This window comes from Propithecus coquereli, unplaced genomic scaffold (genome assembly GCF_000956105.1).
Source record: "Propithecus coquereli isolate 6110/MARCELLA unplaced genomic scaffold, Pcoq_1.0 Scaffold103, whole genome shotgun sequence".
Lineage (NCBI taxonomy): Eukaryota > Metazoa > Chordata > Mammalia > Primates > Indriidae > Propithecus > Propithecus coquereli.
The window spans coordinates 2276571-2298075 of NW_012134192.1; the positions used below are offsets into that span (position 1 = coordinate 2276571).

Here is a 21505-nt window from a genome sequence, read left to right on the forward strand (position 1 = left end):
TTTTTTGGTGAGACAGAGTCTCACTGTGTTGCCCGGGCTAGAGTGCCGTGGCGTCAGCCTAGCTCACAGCAACCTCATACTCCTGGGCTCAAGCGATCCTCCTGCCTCAGCCCCCCGAGTAGCTGAGGCTACAGGTATGCGCCACCATGCCCGGCTCATTTTTTCTATATATTTTTAGTTGTCCAATTAATTTCTTTCTAATTTTAATAGAGACGGGGTCTCGCTCTTGCTCAGGCTGGTTTCGAACTCCTGAGCTTAAACAATCCGCCGGCCTCAGCCTCCCAGAGAGCTAGGATTACAGGCGTGAGCCCCTGCGCCCGGCTTCTCCATGGTTTTTGACAGTACATGAACTCCAAGCCTTGTTACAAAAAAAGTCTGTCCTCTCAGGCGGAACTGCTGAATTCTTTGGTTCTTGAGGCCTCCTTAAGTGCACAGCCTCTGCCCTGCTGCTCTGGAATTGGGTGCTGGGGACTGTAATCTCCTTCTCTGTGTAAGAGATACATTTGCTGTATGACAGGGCATTGGGAGGAGGAAGAGGTAGGTAGCTTCTTGTTTTCTCTGTTTGTCTCTCCTAATTTGGAACTTCTGCTGTACCATCTAGCTTGGGCAGCAATGCCAGGGCCCCAGGATTCTCAGTTTGTTGTGAAAGTGGGAATCTATGCATGGGAGCCACCAGGGCTGAGTACGATGAGAAACACTACCAGCCTGCCCTCCTATGGTAAAACTGTAGTGCTAGACTGGGAGCTGGGGTCCAGGGAGCTCTCATCTTCTTTGCCACACCTACCCAGAGTGGCCCTTCTATCACAGGGAATATTGGGGGTACAGGGATGATGGGGGCAGGTTGTGGCTCAAATTTCACAGGCTCTTGCTGTTATTATTGAGATTTAGTAGATTTTCTTGGATATGTTTTTCTATTTGCTGTATGTCCTTGGGACAAATCCTGAGACTTTACCTGGTGCTTTTTCACCTGTGAAATGATTACTTCTCTGGGGAGAGGATGTCTCGTTCTGGAAGCCCCCCTTCCCACCTTTTTAAATAAATATATATCTGGTATAATTTTAAGTTTTATTAAAATGGTATTGTTTCAATGTGCTCTATCCTTTTTTTTTTTTTTAATCCTCTTGATCATTGGTAGGAAAAAAAAAGTATGCTAAATTCTTCCATTGTAATGTATAACTTTCTCTTGTGTTTCCAACAGTTAGAGATGCTTTTATACAATATGTCTAGATCGTTGTTTTTTGTTTGGGAAAAAAGGTCTCGCTCTGTTGCCCGGGCTACTAGAGTACAGTGGTGTGATCATAGCTCACTGCAACCTCAAACTCCTGGGCTCAGGGGATTTTCTTGCTTCATCCTCCTGACTAGCTGGGACTATAGTGCATGCTACCGTGACTGGCTAATTTTTCTATTTTATTGTAGAAACAGGGTCTCACTCTTGCTCAGGCTGGTCTTGAACGCCTGGCCTCAAGCATTCCTCCCTCCTTGGCCTCCCAAACTGCTAGTATTACAGGCATGAGCCACTGCGCCTGGCCTAGATTGGTTTTGTTGTAATTTGGGATTTTACTGTTTACAGGTATAAAATGGTTTTTATAATTCTGTTCATTGTGAATCCGTGTTTTTCAACAAAGAAATTAAAATCATTTACTCAATTAGATACTAGTTTTTTTTCCAGAACGTGTCCTTGTAAGTATTGTTGTATGGTGTTATTTGGTGCTACAGTACAGAGTGAATAAAACCATGTGATCCTATTGAAGTTGGCTAGTTTATTATACCTTATTACTGTTTGGAAATGGGTTTCTTTTTTGACATGTATCACCTGATTACATGTAGTCAGACATTGCTTTCTGTATACTCTACTTCCAGTCAGCTAATTTTATTCATTATACTCTGATACTCATAGATTACTGTTTATGTAATTCATTCTTTCATCACATGAGCAGCTGGTGATTTGTAGCTGTGAAAAGTTGGTACTGTTAGTTATTTTTACATGTTAAGTGGAAGAAATTAATCACAGTTTTGAGGGGTGTCCATTGGCCGTATATACCTCTTTGGGCATTTCTTACCTACTCGAAGTGTCTTCCTCCCCAGCCCAAAGGTGTCAGGTTGGTGGGGCTGAATGACAGCACACAAATGATTCCTCATGGATAGCTGGAATAACCCTACACCTTGCTTACTCACATAGCATTGTCCTTTGTCTCTTATGTCCCAACTCCTTGTATCAAACCCTCTTAGATACAGTTATTTCCAGAAGAGAGGAAAGATAAATCTTTTTTATACCTTTGTTACAGGAATTGGTTGAAATTGATTAGATTTGAAGAAAAAGATGTGGACTCTGTCTTTTGTGCCGGGAAGAGTCTTCCTGTTTTGTAGGGTTTTGAGATAATGCCTTTGTGAATTTTTCACTAGGATTATTTGCATGTTGTTGTTTATGTTTTCTCGTTTGTATTGTTTGCAAAAATTAGGTTATTGAAAAAAAAAGAGTTCATGTTTATAAGTAGGTTACACAGCAAATCTAATCTTCATTTCTGAACGTAATTATAAAGTTCAGATGCATGTTAAGCACTTGTATTATTTTTGTTTCTGTTTTTCTACCCCAAGACTTGCTACATTTGCGATGAACAAGGAAGAGAAAGCAAAGCAGCCACTGGTGCATGCATGACATGTAATAAACATGGATGTCGACAGGCTTTCCATGTAACATGGTAAGTATGTTTCCACTGTTATACAGAACTAAAATTGGCAAATACCTTGTATAACAATTATAGTTAAAGACTTAGGTACTCAAACATTAATTATAGCAAATTTTATTGGGCTAGTTTTTATGTGCACATTTACTTTTTGGTAATAAAGATAATTCTAATAACTGAGTGTATTTACTAGAGCGAATTTGTAATAAGTGGACCCTGGTTCTAATGTGTTACTCTGTGAGTTTCAGTTTCATCTTATTTAAAATATTGTCATTGATTACTTACCTTTGATTTGTTATTAGGATTAAATGAACTCATATAGGTAAACTGTTAGTGCAGTGTCTGAAATATTAGTAAGGGTTCAGTCAATGATAGTGCTTCTTTACTTTGTGTGTCTCAAGGGAAAAATATATAATGCAACCACCGTAAGTCTCAATGTTGCAGTGACTACTCAAAAATTCACTTACAGGCCGGGCGCAGTGGCTCACGCCTGTAATCCTAGCACTCTGGGAGGCCGAGGTGGGCGGATTGTTTGAGCTCAGGAGTTCGAGACCAGCCTTGAGCAAGAACGAGACCCCGTCTCTACTAAAAATAGAAAGAAATTAATCAGACAACTAAAAATATATAGAAAAAACTAGCTGGGCATGGTGGCGCATGCCTGTAATCCCAGCTACTTGGGAGGCTGAGGCAGGAGGATCGCTTGAGCCCATGAGTTTGAGGTTGCTGTGAGCTAGGCTGACACCACGGCACTCACTCTAGCCTGGGCAACAAAAACGAGACTCTGTCTCAAAAAAAAAAAAAAAAAAATTACAATGTTTTTTCAGTGTAAAATTTCGAGGGCAAAAATTATTCAGAACAAGATAGTCTGCATAATAGATAACAGTTACAAATAAAAGTTTGAGAATAATCCACACAGTTATTAATTTTAAGAATCGGTCTACTCAGACCTGTAATCCTAGCACTGTAAGAGGCTGAAGCAGGAGGATCGCTTGAGGCCAGGAGTTTGAGGTCGAAGTGAGGTGTTGTCACACCACTTCACTTTAGCTTGGGCAACAGACCAAGACCCTGTCTCCAAAAAAAAAAGGGAAAGAAAAAAGAATTTGTCTATACTTAGCTGCCATTTTAGGCACATGCTCATTTCCTGAGCTTTTAGTGTCTGAATATATAAAGTCCATTTTATGCTACTATTGGAGAATGGAAAAAGATTTTTGACTTTCATAAATTCTCTTAATTACTATACCTAATTTTCCAAAGATGAAACTGCCTTTTTGGGTATGAGATCTATAGACTAATAACATAATTTTCAAATCTATGAAAGGTCAAGCACACAAGATGATGATTATAAACTTTGGCATTTTGTATTTTTAGCGCACTGAGTGCCACACTAGAAAAAAAACTTTTTTCCTTGGGGCCACACTGTGTTTTATTACGAAAATAGAATAAAAGCTGCAAAAACAAGATGATCCTTTCTAATTTAATGAAAAATTTGTTATTTATTTATCGTCTTCTGTGTGTGAGTTATTTGCAACTTGAAAAATAGTTCACACAGCTCTGAAGGTAGAGACATGTGAGTTACACACACTTCACAAGGCTCCGGGCTCAGAACTTAGCCTGAGTTAATAAATACAACTCATGTGGCAGCTAATGTGTTAAAAAATGTGAATATGATAACTTTAGGTTTCAATTCCATTTCTTTCATTGTTTTTGACTGAAAAGCACAACTTATGTTTATCTTGACTATTGTGCTATGATTTTAAAGCATTTAGAGTTGCAAAATTCATCCTAGGTGAATGAATTTTTCCTTGTTAAGATTATGTAATCTGCATCCGTAAGCTCAATACCATCACATGTCATTTCAGCCCTTCAGAGACATGGCCTTTCCATTTGTACTTGTGACACAGATTGAAAAAGTAAAGTTAACGAAGTGTTAATAATGGGCAGGAAAGAATTTCTCTTAAAGGAGCTTAATGTCTATTTGGTGACATAAATCATGCATCCATCTTCATCCTTGGTAGAGATATGTGAAGAGTTTATTTTAAGCCACAAATATGACTTTAAAAAATGATCAGTTGTAGGTTAGGGTGAAATGTACTTGGTCACAGCTAGAACAGAGCTTTTTATTTTCCCGTTTTTTCTTAGGAAATGTATTTTTTTACAAGCCATTCATACTGGCAAGTAAATTTTGTTTAGATATACAGGTACTGTGCTTTGAGTTTTGTTGTTATACTTGGCTTTTATTTTCAGTGCTCAGTTTGCTGGACTACTTTGTGAAGAAGAAGGTAATGGCGCAGATAACGTCCAATACTGTGGCTACTGTAAATACCATTTTAGTAAGCTGGTAAGAATTTGTCTTGAATTTACTACTAAAATGATGATTAGTTTTGACAATAGAGTGACACTGTTATATAAAAAAGGTCACATAAGAATTCCTTTCCCCTAGGTTTTTGCTTGAGATGAAGTTTTTGAGCTTGTTTTTTATTGGAATTGAAAAGGACCTAGTAAATTTTGCCTTACAGGGGTTCATTTGTAAAGGTGAATATTCTAAAATATTCTCATTTAGAATGTGTGTTAATAGTTGATAGTAAACGTTGGTATATGTTTAGTGGGAAAAGTTAATTTGTAAAGAACCGTTTATATTTTAACATTATTTTCACTTTGTGATTATCACTTGTTACTCATCTTTCTGCTTTATAACTATTGCACATTTTATTTATTTTATTTTTATTTTATTTTTTTTTTACTGGGAAGTAGTAAAGCTCTGAAATAAGGCTATTTTATAACTAAAAGACCTTCAGAAAAATATATTTAAGTACAGCTTTGGGAATTTTTTAGATTTGGTAAATCTTTGCTGTCACACAGCAGCATGGATTATTGAGTTAGTAACATTTGATCGACTTACATATTTGTGCCCGTGTTCCTTTGAAGAATCAATATTTCCTTAATGTCCCAAGTGCCTGTTTCTCATACATATTCATACACTGAAAGTTTAAGGCTTCTTTGTCTTTTATTATCTAATTTTTTAATTAGTACCTTTCCCTTGTGAATGGGGCTATTTCTTTCTTTCTTTTTAAAATAAATAGTATTATGAGGGGCCCCTGTCTTATGCAATGAGCAGCTCATACCTCCAGTATTCTGGTTTATGCATATGAAATACTTAAGAGTGTATCTACCTCATTTGATGCTTACAGCTTTGATTTATTTTAATGGCTAACACAGAATATCGAACTGTTTAGGAGAAATTTTGAGATTGTAAAATTGAACATTTTCTTCCTAGACATACAAAGTATACTGGAATCTTCATTTTCTAAGCGAAAGATGATATAGATAAAATATAAAGATAATGAAATGGATTTTTGAAGTTTGTACAAATAGAAATTTCTCATTGTTAATTATTGACATGATGTCATCCCATTTATGAGTTGGAGAAACAAAGCCTATTTAATAATTTATTAAGATTGTATAAATTACATTTGCATGGAATTTGAACATCTTTTATAGTTATTTTATCTAGTTTAAACCAATTAGTTATAGTACCACCAACTTTTAAACACCCTGAATAACTATCACTTTCATACTTAGTTATGCAATGGTATAAGTATTTTGAAATAGAAATGTGTAATGTTTTTAGTAATGCTTTGAAAAAATGCATGGGTCTAACACTGACATTTTCTTTAATTTTTTTCTTAATGAACTGCTGCAGAGATAAGTTTTTAGAAAACTGTATGCCTTAATATAATCTTAAATTATAAGATTAAAAGAGCTCTTGCTTTCCCTAGCGGCAAAAAGTAACTCTTCAAATATTTGCTTTTCTTTTCTTCTAGTCTTGGCATCCTTCTTTTATTAATATGGCATTTCTCTTTTGGTTTAAACATTTTTTTTTGAAGCAGACATTGAAAATATATAGTAGCCTATCTGAAAATAGATAATCTATTTTCAGACATTTTAATATACAAAAATATGGCATTAATGTTAAATTTAGGGTTAGATTTCCCTTCATAATGCAATGGATAACATATGGCTGGTGTCTAAACTGGATTCTATAGATTGAAATAGTGAGACTCTTAAAAATTTTCAGTAGACATTTAAAAATACTTCACACTTGAGTTGGTTTAAGCCTAACAAAAAGATTCTTTTAAAAAATTTTATATACATATACATGTATGTATATATATTTTCTTTTTTAGAAAAAGAGCAAACGGGGATCTAATAGGTCATATGATCAAAGTTTAAGTGATTCTTCCTCTCACTCTCAGGATAAACATCATGAGAAAGAGAAAAAAGTAAGTGGATTTGTTGTTGCTAAATATGTAGCACATCTACTTAATAGAATTTTTTTTTCCTTTTTAGATAAAATTAAGTTCTTGATAGCTAAATGGAGACATTGAAATACAGAAAACTTTTGACTAATAGAGTATTATTAAGTCAAAGAGTAGGTTTAAAATAATGCCATATTTGTGAATATGGTTTTACCCATTGCAAGTGAAAATTTAAAATATAACTTGATTGAAAGCATGAGAGATATTTCTTGCATGTATTATTGTGGTCATCTTGTGAAATCCTTAGGTGATTTCAGAAATAATAGTTTGTTGCTATATATCATTAACTGATAACTTCACTAGTAAGTAATTATCTCATCAGCTTTTCTCCTTTATGATAGAACAATTTTGGAGTTCTATATATATTAATACTTGGCTGGTTTTTCTTTTTCAGTGGTGCTCATGGTTTATTATTTCTTTCTAATGGCCAAATGTCATACCATTTGTTTGAGAACTTTTTGTCTTTTAATTAAAACACTAAAAGCTTGCCTAAATGCTAATCTATCTTCTTCTGACTTGCCTGTTTTCTGCTTACATTTTGACTTACTTTAAAAGAAGTAATTAATTTTTAATAAACTAAAAGTCAATCTGTAGAATCATTCACCCTTAACTTGTAATTTTTAACAAACATACTGCCAGTGTAGTAAAAGGAACCTACTATCAATTATTTTTGAGGAAATGAGGATACAAAGGACATCTTTAAATGGAAACGAATATTATGCTTATACAGTTGTTATAAACTATTTTGAAAAAATTTCTGCAGATTGCATTTAAAAATTAGATTTCATGACATTTTCACATTTGTAAATATGATTTGGGAAATGATAATGTGTAGTTATTAGAAAATATTTTGCTTTAAATTTATGTTTGTGCCTTTATTCAAGATAAACATTTAAAAAAAGTATTTAGTTCTGAGCTTAAATTTTCTATTATGAGTGAGATAATAACTATAACTTTACACTCAACTTTAGGGCAGTCGTTAGGTTTATATATATTTTTAGGTTTTAGGGAGAAAGTATACATACCTATCTTGATTTCTTTATGAGATGGTTTTGTGATAAGTGATAATAATAGGGGTCTATCTTTTATTGTGTAGATTGCTGATTTAAAAAATAGCAGGGTTGGTTTAATTAGCAACCCTTCTTATTTTAATAAGAAGCACCACAAAATTTTATTTAAGCTTAAACCATGAATTAAGGATTTTTGCTTTGGCTTACTATAAATTGTGAAGAGGGAGGTCTCACCATCAGTGGTCTTCTGTTCTGCCATTTCATTAACATTATCTTGTTTAAAGAAGTATTCACTATGTGATTATATTTATTTTAATATATGTCCTGTCATATTATTTGAAGGACATTATTAAATGCATTAAATGTTGACTAAATATATGTTGATGACTACATTTATTATTTTTTTTTTTGGAATGAATTAGATTTTGTTTTATTAGTGTTTTGTGGTTGAGTGCTGATTAAAAATATTGTATTAGCTAAAGTTGTTAAGCTTTAAATTTTAGAATATTATATGTAAATACTATTTGCATTTTACTTTTAACATATTTAAGTTTAACATAACTTGTTTTTTGTTGTCACACTTACATTTTATTTTTAATAACTGAGTTTATTGATCAGCTATAAAGTAAACATACTATACATGAGGTAAACATACTACAAATTTGTTAGACTTGTTTACCTGCCTTGGGAATATTTGGGAAGGGACTTTTAAAATACGGCATGATGTTAAGTGATAATACAGTTGAAAACATTAAGTATTGCAGACTATCTTTCTCTCCCTCCTTCCTTACCTCTTTTCAGATTTTTATATTCTGTGGGGTTGTCTTGAAAATATGCTCAGCATGTTTATTAAATGTTGCATTGGAAAGTAACAGTCTTAATTCAGCCAGACATTAGTATTATGTTATTAAGTATGAAATGTCCGATTCCCTTAAGTACTAAGTTTGACAGTTGGTATCTCTGACATTTCACTTTGACACTTCTTGTGTTATGTTTATTGTGAAGGTACATCTTCCAGTCTTTCAAATGCATGTTTTGGCTTGTGATTATCTTTCAAATTATTTTTTAGAGCAATGTTGTGAAATCATGGATAAGTCAAAAATTCATGTTATTTTCGAATATGAGTTTCATCGTGGATCCAATGCAGCGCAGACAGCTCGAAATACCAGTGAAATGTTTGGGAAGGATGTGGCTAATGAATGCACAGTACATTGATGGTTTAATAAGTTCAATTCTGACGATATTAATCTTGAAAATGAGTCATGTGGGTGACCTGAGACGAAGGTGGATAATGATGAGCTGAAAGCTATAGTGGAAGTGAATCCATCTTAACCTATGGGTGAATTAGCAACAAGGTTTGAGGTTACTATTCCAACAACATTGGACCATTTGAAACAAACCGGCAAGGTAAAGAAGCTGTGTAGATGGGTACTGTGTGAATTAAACGAGCGTTAGAAAAGAAATCATCTCAAAGCTTGCTTTTTCTTTGCCGTTGTGACATAAAGGCAAACCATTTCTACACCATATTGTTACATATGATAAAAAATGGATTCTTTTTGACAATCACAAGCATTTGACATAATGGTTGGATAAAGAGGAAGTGTCGAAGCACAGTCCAAAACTGAATATTCATCAAGAAAAGCTAATAGTGTCTGTTTGGTAGTCCAGTGCTGGTATTATCCACTACGGCTTCATGAAACCTGGTCAGTCAATTACAGCAGATGTCTACTGCAACCATTTGGCAAAATGCTTAGGATGCTTGCAATTAAGTAGCCGAGATTGGTCAGCAGACAGGCCAATCTTCTTGCAAGACAATGTTGGACTGGACCACATGTTGCTTAAACTACGGAAGGTGGACTTGGAAACTCTCTGTCATCCACCATATTCACCAGACCTTGCACCAGCTGACTACCACTTCTTCCAGGCTTTGGACCACTTCTGGCAAAGAAAAATACTCAATTCTCAACAAGACGTCGAAAATCCTTTCGCAATTTCATCACCACTCTCTCCCTCTCGGTGTGTTTGCTGCTGGCATAAACAGGCTACTGTTAAGATGGCAAAACTGTGTCAGTAGTTTAGGTGCATACTTTGATTAATTGTACTGCTTGTTTGAGATATAATAAAGTAAACTTTTGATTTGAAATCGGACATTTCATATTTAATGACCGAGTATTTAAAAATACAGACAGATTCCCACTTGTGATGGTTCAACTTAAGATTTTTTGACTTTACAGTGGTGCAAAAGCGATACACATTCATTGTGCTCCTCAGCTTACCACAGAGCCGTGTCAGGAGAAACTCATTATAAGTTGAAAGTATTTTAAACTGAAAGTACGTTTTTCAGCTTATGATATTTTCAACTTATTATGGGTTTATTGGGAAGTAGCCCCCTTGTAAGTTGAGTAGCTGCATTGTAAGTTGTAAGTTAAGAGCTAAATTTTGGTAATGCTGTTCATAAAATACAGTTTGGACCACTCTGTCTCAGAATTCCTTTATCTGCCTTGATTTTGGCATGTATTTTTCTTTGTATATTTAAAATATTAAAAATACCATTGTAAGTGATATTGACTAATTGTATTTAATAGTAAATATTGTACTATCCATATTACTTAAGAATGAAGTAATAATTTTTAACTTACAGCTTTTATATAGTTACAAGAAAATTTAGAAAAATACATAGCCTTTGCTTTACAGAGAATTTCTGTGTGACTCAAGCTACATTAACAATGATTACGTATTAATTATACAGTGGAAGCAAGGAGAGAAGAAAAGTGCATGGTGTGAAATATGAATAACTATCCTTTGAATAAAGGATAGTTTCTACAAAAATGGAAAATTTGGCATGTATTTTAAAAGGAACCAAAGTACATATTTGAAATTAATTAAAGCTTTGTTTATCAGGGTTTAATTCAATCACAAATAGTTTAGATTGTAAATTATTGTTTAAGAAGAATGTCTTCTAACGCTGTTAGTTAATGTTCATTACTGAAAGGAAAACAAACTTTTTCTTTACTCATACTTTTAACAACAAATGTGTGGGTTTCTTTTCCTATCAAGTGATTCTCCAATTCTCTGTTTCCAACAGCTGGGTGTCCTACAATTCAATTTTGACACTACCCAGAGTTAGTGCAGATCCCACAGATTAGGACTGAGTCTCAAAAGACTGTCCCCACTTCAGAGGCCAGTTGCAAGTCTCAGATTGTCACCTGTACTTCTGACCAACCATCTATAAGTTGGGGTTCCCAGAACCTTCTCCTTAGATTACATAACTTACTAAAACAGGTCACAGAATTCTGGAATACTTTATTTGCTATTACTGGTATATTATAAAGGATAAAACTCAGGAACAGCCCAAAGGAAGAGACACATGAGATAAGTTATTATGGGGGAGGGATGTAGAGCTTCCATGTCCTCTCTGGGTGCACTATCCTTCCAACACCTTAGTGTGTTCATCAACCTGGAAGCTCTCAGAACTTCATTGTTTAGGTTTTTATTAATAATAGAGGTCCCATTGCATAGGCTAGATTGATTAAATCATTGGCCATTGGTGATTGAGCTCAATTTCCAGCCCCTTTCCCCTCCAGCTCTAGGGGTTAAAGTTGTAACCTTCTAATCACATGACTGGTTCCTCTGGTGACCAGTCCTCATCCTCCGAGAGTCACCGCATTAGCATAAATTCAGATATGCTGATAATATGTTATTATGAATAACAAAGGTGTTCTTCTCACCCTCATCACTCAGGGAATTCCAAGAGTTTTAAAAGCTCTGTTCCAGAAACTGGAATGGGAGAAGCTGCCTCAAATCCATCTCTGGGACTAAGGGAGATCAAGGGCTTTTAAAGGAGAGGCCATGTGTCTTTGGCCAGTTTGTGGTGTAACTAACAAGGGGCTACATGCAATGGGGGCAGGTATTTTTGCAATCTTCAAGTTTGGAATTATTGCAAAATCAAAAGTTAAGCCAGATGCTGTGACTCTTACCTTGTATGTTCCCTCAAGAAGTCTGCCCAGGGGCCTTCAAAATCTCAGCTCCTTTGTCTTGCAGAAAATCCATTTCTGGGGAAAAACTCAAAAGGTCAAGTAGTTAAGGGAGATGATTATAAAAAAAACATATAAGGGTTATTTGAAATTTGTTTTGGGGGCCGATTACAATTTTAGAAGCAATTCTAGTCTATTTATTTTATTAATTAATTAATTAATTTAGAGACTGGTTCTCACTCTATCGCCTAGGCTGCAGTGCAGTGGCATGATCATAGCTCACTGTAGCCTCAGACTCCTGGGCTCAAGTGATATTCCTGCCTCAGTCTCCTGAGTAGCTGGGACAAGAGGTGCATGCCACTATACCTGGCTAATTAAAAAATTTATTTTTAGAGATGGGAATGTCACTATGTTGTCCAGGTTGATCTCAAACTCCTGGCCTCAAGCGATCCTCCTGCCTCAGCCTCCCAAGTAGTTGGGATTATACGTATGAGCCACTGCACCTGTCTTAATTTTTGATTTTGCAATAATTTCAAACTTGAAGGTTGCAAAAATACTGCAAATACTTCTTATATACCCCTCAGCCATTCCCAAAATGTGAACATTGTACCATATTAACATGTCCTTCTCTCCTTTCTCTTTTGCTGTCTCTCTCATTGTCTCCCACTCTCATTGTGCAGAATTTTTCTGAACCATAAGAGAGTAAATCGCAAATATACTTCCCCTTTAGCCTAAATACTTTAGTGTATAGTTTCAATAAAATGGAAATTTCCTATATGATTAATCAAAACCAATAAATTAATATTGTTAAAGACATATTACCTAATCTGCTGATCATACTCAGATTTTACTCAGTAATATCATTCATATCAAAGGGGAAAGCTTTTTTTTTTCTTCTTTCCTGTTCCAGGATCCAGTCGAAGGTCACAAATTGCATTTAGCTGTCATGTTTACTTCATATTTGCCTCTCTGAAATATTTCCTCATTCATTGCCTTTTATGGCCTTGACATCTCTGAAAGCCCTGTTGTTTCAGGTTCTGTGAGGAACTGCCATGTGCCTTTCTGAGGTCTTAACAGTGGATTTTGCAGCCACATCCTTGTTTAATCTTCATACAGTGATTTTTCTGACAGTGGTCTAGATTTTGTTTGGGAGCCATTCTTTAATTTTAGCATTAGTTGCTGTCTGGAGAGACTGGGAATTTTATAAACCGGCAAGTCTTGGTTCTTTTTTCCCTTTAGCTTATCTCTATACTCTTCCTTTTTACTATAAACAGTAAGAAATTATATTGCACCTTCAACAGATAACCTGGAAATCTCCTTAGTTATATCATACAACTCATTAATACATTTTCTGTGTTTCATGTTAACACAGGCAACATTGTTGCTAAACTTTCAGTTACTATATACCAAGGATCCTAGTTCCTCCAATTGTCAATTACATTTTTCTCATTGTCCTTTGAGCCCACAGTAGTAGCTCTTGAAAGGCCGTAAGGTTTCTAGTTGGCAGTCTCTTCATTGCTTATTAAGCTGTTTCACTAATAGTCTCCTGCATGTCCTGTCAGCTTCTGTTCACTACCCAATTCTAAGCAGTTCTTACTTTTTCAGGTTTTATTGTTATGGGAGCATCCCATTCCTGGTCACAAATTCTCAGGAGTAATCTGTAAATTTGTATTAGTTACCTATTGTGGTATAACAGATTACCCTAAAACTTAGTATCTCGAAACTGCAATAAACATGTATTGTCTCTTAGCTTCTGTGGGTCAGGAATTTGAATTTGGAGGCTATTTCTAGCTCTGGGTCTCTCATGAGATTGTCTTCAAGTTTCTGGCTTGGACTTCATTCATTTGGAGGCCGGATTAAAGCTGGAGGACATTCTCCTAGATGGCTTACTCACACGGTTGTCAGGTTGGCGCTGGCTGTTTCTCGCTGCATGGATTTTTCCTTAGGGCTTCTTGAGTGTCATATGACATGGCACCTAGCTTTTCCCAAAGTGAATAAAAGAGACCAGGCAAAAACTGCAGTATTTTTTTTATGTCCTAGCCTCAGACTTATCAATTTTTTTTTTTCTGGCTGAAGTTTTTAAAAAAATTTTTTATGGTAAAATATATGTAACTTAACATTTGCCATTTTAATGACTTCGATGGCTTACTGTCAATTTTGCAACATTTTGTTGGTTGCATAGGTCAGCCTGTTCAATGTGGGTTGGTACTACATAGGGACAGAGATCATTGGGAGCCACTGAAGCTGGCTACCACATCCTGAGATTTGGGCAAATAATTCTTTTTCTTATCAAATTTTCACCCATAAGCCTTAGCATCCATTGATGATTCTAGCTTAAAATATATAGTGCTTGACAAAAAGGTAATTGCCTAATTCCATTATTCTTTCTCAATAGGAAGGGAGGAGTCTACAGAGAAAAGCCAGGAGAGTAGGTTGAGTAATAGAAGGATAAATGTATGTCCTTTACGTTTAGTGCTAAGAAAGTTGTTGAGGAGGAGGAGTTTCAATGTAGTGGTGGGGACAGAAGCCAATTCTAGTCGGTAGATAAATAAAGTGGGTATAAGGAAGTATATAGTGAGAGTAGTTAACCCTTAAGAATTTCAGATATGAAGAGAATACCGTGTCTTCCTCTGTCTTGGTGGTGAAGGAAGAAAAGAAGCATGTAGGTGAATAACTAGGTCACGTGGATAATGGAGCAAAGAAAGGTATGGGTAGAAAGAATCCTTTGGGAGATATTGCTAGGCAGAGTGGGTAGAAGAGTAAGGAGGCAAGTAGGTTATTTGCAGAAGTGTTTTAAAATAATGGATCTTGAGATTGAGGCTGGCTAATTCTCCAAGGGACACTGGTTTCTTTTGGTAGGGATAGCATTTCTGCTGGAGTGGATCCCTGTCCTAGAATGGACCCCTGGATGGCTAGTTTGAGAGGTTGCATCAGTCCTTCTTACTGTGGTCTCCTTGCACTTAGTTGGTGTTGGCAGTGTAGAACTCATCCTGGTTTCAGTTGCTGTTCTTAATTGGGCCCTCAGTGCTTCCCCGTGGATACTGTCTACTATTTTGGGGTTTTCTTGTTATTTCTTGTGCTTCACAAGTGCTATTATCATGCAGGTCTGATAGCTCTTTTTTCTGCACCTGCTTGTATTTTGGGGTTCATGGTAGTACTTTGACATTTGGATATGTTGTGTGATTCCACAGGTTTTTGGTTCTGCTATCTAGTTGCTTTGTTTTTGTGTGGAGATTCAGAAAGATTAAGAAACACTGTTGCTGCCACCATATTCTCTGTCTTGGGGTTTTCTCTTCTATTGTATCTTTTTTATTGTCTGTGTCTATAAACACTATTACTTTTTATATGTTAATTTTACATCTTACTACCTTACTTTATTGGGGTACTTTTATCACTGATTCATTTTATCATTGATTCCTTAAAGTTTTAAAGCAGGAATTTAACCTCAAATAGTAATTTGAGACAAAAGTTAAAAGCAGTTTTTTAAAAGACTTTACTGTTTTACTGAACCCTTTGTGTCGTCATAGCTTTAAAGCAAATGATCTTTTGTTTTTCATTTTAAAAATAGTAAATAGCAGAAACAAACTAATTTCAAACTTGTAGTTGTGGCTTTTCAATTAAGTGAAGGAATGGATGAAGAAAAAGCATATAATGTACAGATCGAATAAAAGCATACTTCGTATTATTACACTTAGTGTTACTGTGCTTCCCAGATAGTTTTTTTTTTTTTTTTTTTACAAATTGAAAGTTTATAGCAACCCATGTTGAGCAAGTCTGTCTACAGCATTTTTTCCCACAGCATGTTATGATTTTGTGTCACATTTTAGTAATTTTCCCAATATTTCAAACTTTTTCATTAGTATCTGTTATGGTGATCTGTGATCAGTGATCTTTGATGTTACTATTGTAATTTGGAGCACCATGAGCTGTACTCATGTAAGATGATGAACTTAATTGATAAATATTGTGTGTGTTCTGACTGCTCCAAAGACCAGTTATTACCCTGTCTCTTTCTCTCACTCCCTTTCTTTACATTGCTTGCTTCCCTTATTCTTCTGTCAAATAATGGCTCTCTTTAGTCTTCATTTTACTCTTTTCTTACTTCCTTCTGAACCCAAATCCATCACTTACCTAGTTCTGCCTTTCTAGTGAAGCTAGACTTCTTTTGACTTGTGTGACTCACACTGTATCTCTAGCTTTGGATATCTTTACATGGTTTTCGTATATTTCAGTTAACTTTTATACTATTAGTTGTCTTTACATATGTACCTATCTTACTGACAGGCTGTATTGTGTCTTGAAGCTGATCCCTGTATTTTTATGCTTTACTTTTTTTTCCATAATGCCCAATATGGTTTGTTGAACACAGTAAAACCATGTGAAATGCTTAATTTTTTTAAAACCCTGAGTTTCAAGTGTGGGGTAATAGAATAAAAGTAGTACTGTTGACAACTTTTGAGTAATTTTTGTTGCATTGATTACAATGTGGCAGTTGTATATACTTTTATAGGCAATAGAAATATGAAACTACAGGAGGAGATACTATGGAGTAAGAGGTGTTTGCTGAAGTAATGAAAAGTGATCATTTCTGATGCGATATTGAGAAGGGAAGGTAAAGACTTTTATCCATGGAAGAGGAGAAAGCTTTGTTATTAAATTTTGAACTGGCTGGGCATGGTGGCTCATGAGGCCTGTAATCCCTGCACTTTGGGAGGCTGAGACAGGAGGATTGCTGGAGGCCAGGAGTTTGAGACGAGCCCTTTTTTGAACAGAGAATACTTTAAAAATGTACAAATTATTCTTAGCTTGGGTGCCATAGTTTGCTGACTCCTGATATATCAATTCCTGTTACACCTTCAGATGTACAAGCAATAATGAAAGTGCAGCGAATTCCCCAAGGCCTTGCCTACAAAGTCATGTCCCTCCATCCCTGTCTGTCCCCCTCTCCTCCCTATGAATCCTGCCCATGGAATCCTGGTGCTTTTTTCTTGCGTAGGTCTAGGTAGGGTAGTAATCTATATGCCTGTATCCAACAGAGCTATTAAAATTTGTGTCTTCTCCTCTCTCCAAATTCCTTAGCATACTTGGATGGATTCATGTGGCCATTGTCCCTCTTGGGGATAGGGAGACCTCATCTGCATCTCTAATCATTTATCTTTTTAAAGCAACTGAGGTCACCTAGAGAAAAAGCTAAATAGGCAGGAAAACAACAAGATAAGGTTGCTTCTCTTCAGATTTGGGAGTTTTGGTTATAGTCTCAGAACTTTCAGAAATTAGAGGCAGGTCTAAGAACTGAACCCTGTCACTCAGCCTAGGGCAGTTTCTGCTCTTTTCTATAATCTTCTGTTTCATTCCTTGCTTGCCAGTTTTTGTTTAATGCAAAATATTAGCCCTATCCCTAATTTTGGTTGCTGTTGGTTCATTTGGTTTGTTGTTGTTACTGGTTTTTGTTTATTTTTTACATAGGTAAAATTTGTGATGTAATTTCAATTCACCTTTTTAAGCATTGTGAGATCTATATTTTACTTGAAATTGGTTTGGTTTATATTTGTAATGATAATTCTTGTTATTTGAATAATAGGCACTCATCAGAAATTCACTCAATTCCAACATAAAGAATTGAGTCATCTTAATGTAACTCATATATTCTTTTTCTTTCTTATATTATGGCTAATTATTAATTTCTAATATTGGGCTTCCTGGTGAACTCTTCTTGGCAATTGGTGACAATGACATCCTTTCCTATATGTTAGTAAACCTTTGTTAATAATTTACTTTAGAGTTTTTGTGAGAGGTAACCCCAAGCTCAATATTACATTCTTTCTACAGTTCCCTTTTTAGCTTGCCCCACACATTTCTGTCAGTGGTTCACTGATTACATATGGACCTTTAGAACTCTGAATTAATCTGGGCCTGAAGAAGGACTGCAGGTGTGTGCCAGAACGCTTGACTACCTGTTCTAATCTGAATCCTGACAACACTGGACCTGTCCCTTGATGGTTTGTCTTGCTCGAAAGTTAGGTTGAAAACTCTTGTATAATTCTCCTTAGCTTCTTTACGTGGAAAATAGTTGGCTTATTCTGGAAGTAATCCTGCTTTAAAATTTAGGTTCATTACAGAGATGTACTTCAGTTCATCCCCCATATGGCCTCATTCTCCACTTAGCCTCTCTGTCAGGAGAGTGTGGAATGATTCTTTACATGGTGGCTGGGATCCAAGGTGGTAGAGATGGAGGCCATGAAGACTTCTTAAAGCTCTAAGCTCCTGAACTTGTACACCATCACTTCTGCCACATCCTGTTGATTAAAGCAAGTCACAAGGCTAACTGAGGTTCATGGGAGTGGAGAAGAGGACATCTTATGATGGGAGGAACAGTGATGTCCTCTGGCAAAGAACGGAAGCATGTTTCCTTGGGAGTCATTATAATATTATTGCCCACTTTTAAAATAATTTTAGGATAGAAAAGTTTCCTAAAAAGTGTTATTGTGGTAATTTACATATTATGTTGCTAAAGTATTAACATTGCAGTAAGAAAATATCTTATGTACTTAGGAATTAAATGTAAAAAGTGGCAGTATTTGGGACATTTTAGTAAAACATGTATCCTTAATTTTTATGCATTTTATTCTGCTGGTATGTAATCTCTTTTAGAGCAGGGACAGTGATTTTAGTCTTTCACGCCTTGAACAGATTAAGTTCTCTGAATGGTTAAATTTAAGCACCATGAGAAAGAAAGAAATTCAACTAATTCATTAAATAGTAGTAAATTTCACACCCAATTCTGTTTCTTAACATACTTATTCAAACAATTGAGAACATTTTGGTTAAATTTCTTTGACATTAAATAAAGTTGGGCTCCCAATATGTAGTTAATTTTTTATTTAATCAAATTCCTTTTAATATTCAGTTTGTCAGTTTTAGCATTTCACAGACAGAACACTCCAACTTTATCTAAAATTTTTTTTTTGTTAGAGGTAACTAGTTCATCCACTTTCTGAGTAAACTTAGAAAAGAATTTTTTGCCTGGGTTTCTGTGCCCTGGTCTCTGGGTTCTGGGCCATAGAATTCAGTACATGGTAGTGGAAAAATCTGACACTATTCAGATGTAAAGTGCTATGTAAACTTTAAAGTGCTACCTCTATGAGCAGAGCCTGTGCTGGGGGGAAAAAGTGCTACTTATAAAATGTTCACAAAAGAATTTGGTGTTTTAAACAAGAAAATGTGTATATTTTGCTAAATATAAATGTAGCAAATAATTATAGACTTCAGTTTATTGGTATGATTTTAGATCAAGAATAAGGGAGCTGAAGGCATTTAAAAATAACTTGTATTGTGTACCTATAAAATATAATAACACTATCATCAGAGGAAGTAATTTTTAAAGTTACTTTTTCTCAGAAATATTTGTTAACATTTTCAATTACTAAATAGTTATAAAAGAATCTCTTACGTATATATGGGCTATAATTTAAATTTATATTGGATTTTACTTCTATTCATTTTTAGAAATATAAAGAAAAAGACAAACACAAACAAAAACACAAGAAACAAACAGAACCATCACCTACATTGGTTCCATCGTTGACTGTTACTACAGAAAAAGTAAGTCTTAAGTATCATGTTTTGTTTTATGTAAAACTAGTTATGTGCTGAATTTTACCTCTAAGAAGTATTTTCATTCCTAGCCTGATTTTCTCTAACTTTTCCCACCTCTCCAACCATACATAAAGCACTCAGGATTCCCACTTCTTAGTTCTTTTTCCTACCATCTGTTTATTCTATACTTGTCTCCAAAGACTGTTAAGTAACAATAACATCATTGCCATCATTGAGATTAAGAATTTGGGCTGTGGGTTGGAGTTTATTCGCCTGTGATTTTGAATTCTGGCTTCACCCCTTATTGATTGAGCTTTTAGGTTAATTAACCTCTCTGTAACTCAATTTCATCATGTATAAACTCAGGGAAAAATTAGTGAAATTGAATGAGATAATACATGTAAAGTAATTAGAATGATATCTGGTTCATCGTAAGTATTACTTAGTAAATGTTAGGTATTATTAGGATTATTATCTTGTGGTTGATATGAAAACAAATGGAAGCAAAGGATGGGTGCTGGGACGGAGTAAGCAAGTGGGGAGTACAGCAGGAGTACGGCCACGGTGAGGCCAGTCACACAAGGTTGTGTAGGCAGTGTAAGGACTTTGCCTTTTAGTTTGAGTGAAAAGTGAACTTTTGGAGGATTTTGAACTGAAATGTAACATAGTTTGACTTGAGTTTTAAAAGGACCTCTGGCTGCTTTGTTGTGGATAGATTGTAGCCAGTCAGAATGGAAGCAGGAGGCAATTAGGAAGTTAGTGCAGCAGTCCAGAGGAAGATGGTGGTAGCAGTGGGGGTGATAAAAGGTGATGAGATTATGAATACATGTAAAGGTAGAGCTTATGTGACTTTTTGTTTTTTTTTTTTTTAATATGAGGACTTGCAGTTTTGCCCAGGCTGATCTGAACTCAAGTAAGCCTCCCTAGTAGCTGGGACTACAGGCCTGCACCACTGTGATGGGCCCATGTGACTTTCTTACACATAAGTTAGAGGATCTAGCTTGTAGGTAAGAAAGAGAGGATCTGGCCGGGTGCAGTGGCTCACGCCTGTAATCCTAGCTCTCTGGGAGGCCGAGGCAGGCAGATTGTTTGAGCTCAGGAGTTCGAAACCAGCCTGAGCAAGAGCGAGACCCCGTCTCTACTAAAAATAGAAAGAAATTAATTGGACAACTAAAAATATATAGAGAAATTAGCTGGGCATGGTGGCGCATGCCTGTAGTCCCAGCTACTCGGTAGGCTGAGGCAGGAGGATCGCTTGAACCCAGGAGTCTGAGGTTGCTGTGAGATAGGCTGACGCCACGGCACTCACTCTAGCCCGGGCAACAGAGTGAGACTCTTGTCTCAAAAAAAAAAAAAAGAGAGGATCTAAAGACGATTCCAAAGGTTTGGGTTCAGATAACTTGAAGGAACGGAGTTGCTGTTAACAAAAATGGGAAAGACTGGGCATAGTAGGTTGAGGGAAAAGTGAGGAATTCAGTTTTGGGGATGGTGATTGTTTTCTATTGCTTCAGAAATGAATTACCACAAATTTAGCAGTTTGAAACAATATAAACATATCAGTCACTGTTCCACAGGCCAAAAGTGTGAGTGGACTCAGCTGTTTTCTTCTACTCCGGTTCTCTCAAGGCCAAAATCAAGGTGTTGGATGGCCTGGATTCTTACCTGAAAGAATCTGCTTGTAAGCTCATTCAGGTTATTGGCAGAGTATGGTTCTTGTGGTTGTAGGACTGAGGTGCCCGTTTCCTTGCTGCCTGTCAGCTAGGGGCTTGCCCTTAGCTCCTAGAGCCTTCCTGGGGTCCTTGTGCCCTCCATCACGTGACCCCTCCATCTCAAAGCCAGCAGTGACGTGTTGAATTCTTCTCAACTTGGAATTTGTCTGTTGCATCTCTTTTGCTTTTAATCAGAGAAAGTTCCCTTCTTTTAAG

At 35.9% G+C, this 21505-nt stretch overlaps 1 protein-coding gene across 1 annotated transcript in view; it reads left to right on the plus strand.

Moving 5' to 3' along the window:
* The window catches only part of MLLT10 (myeloid/lymphoid or mixed-lineage leukemia (trithorax homolog, Drosophila); translocated to, 10), a 229025-nt gene that overhangs the window by 119084 nt on the left and 88436 nt on the right, over positions 1–21505 (plus strand). Inside the window, exons 6-9 of the mRNA XM_012644131.1 lie at positions 2596–2699; positions 4929–5022; positions 6869–6964; positions 19491–19586. Coding sequence (XP_012499585.1) covers positions 2596–2699; positions 4929–5022; positions 6869–6964; positions 19491–19586 — 390 coding nt within the window. The remainder of the gene's footprint in view (positions 1–2595; positions 2700–4928; positions 5023–6868; positions 6965–19490; positions 19587–21505) is intronic.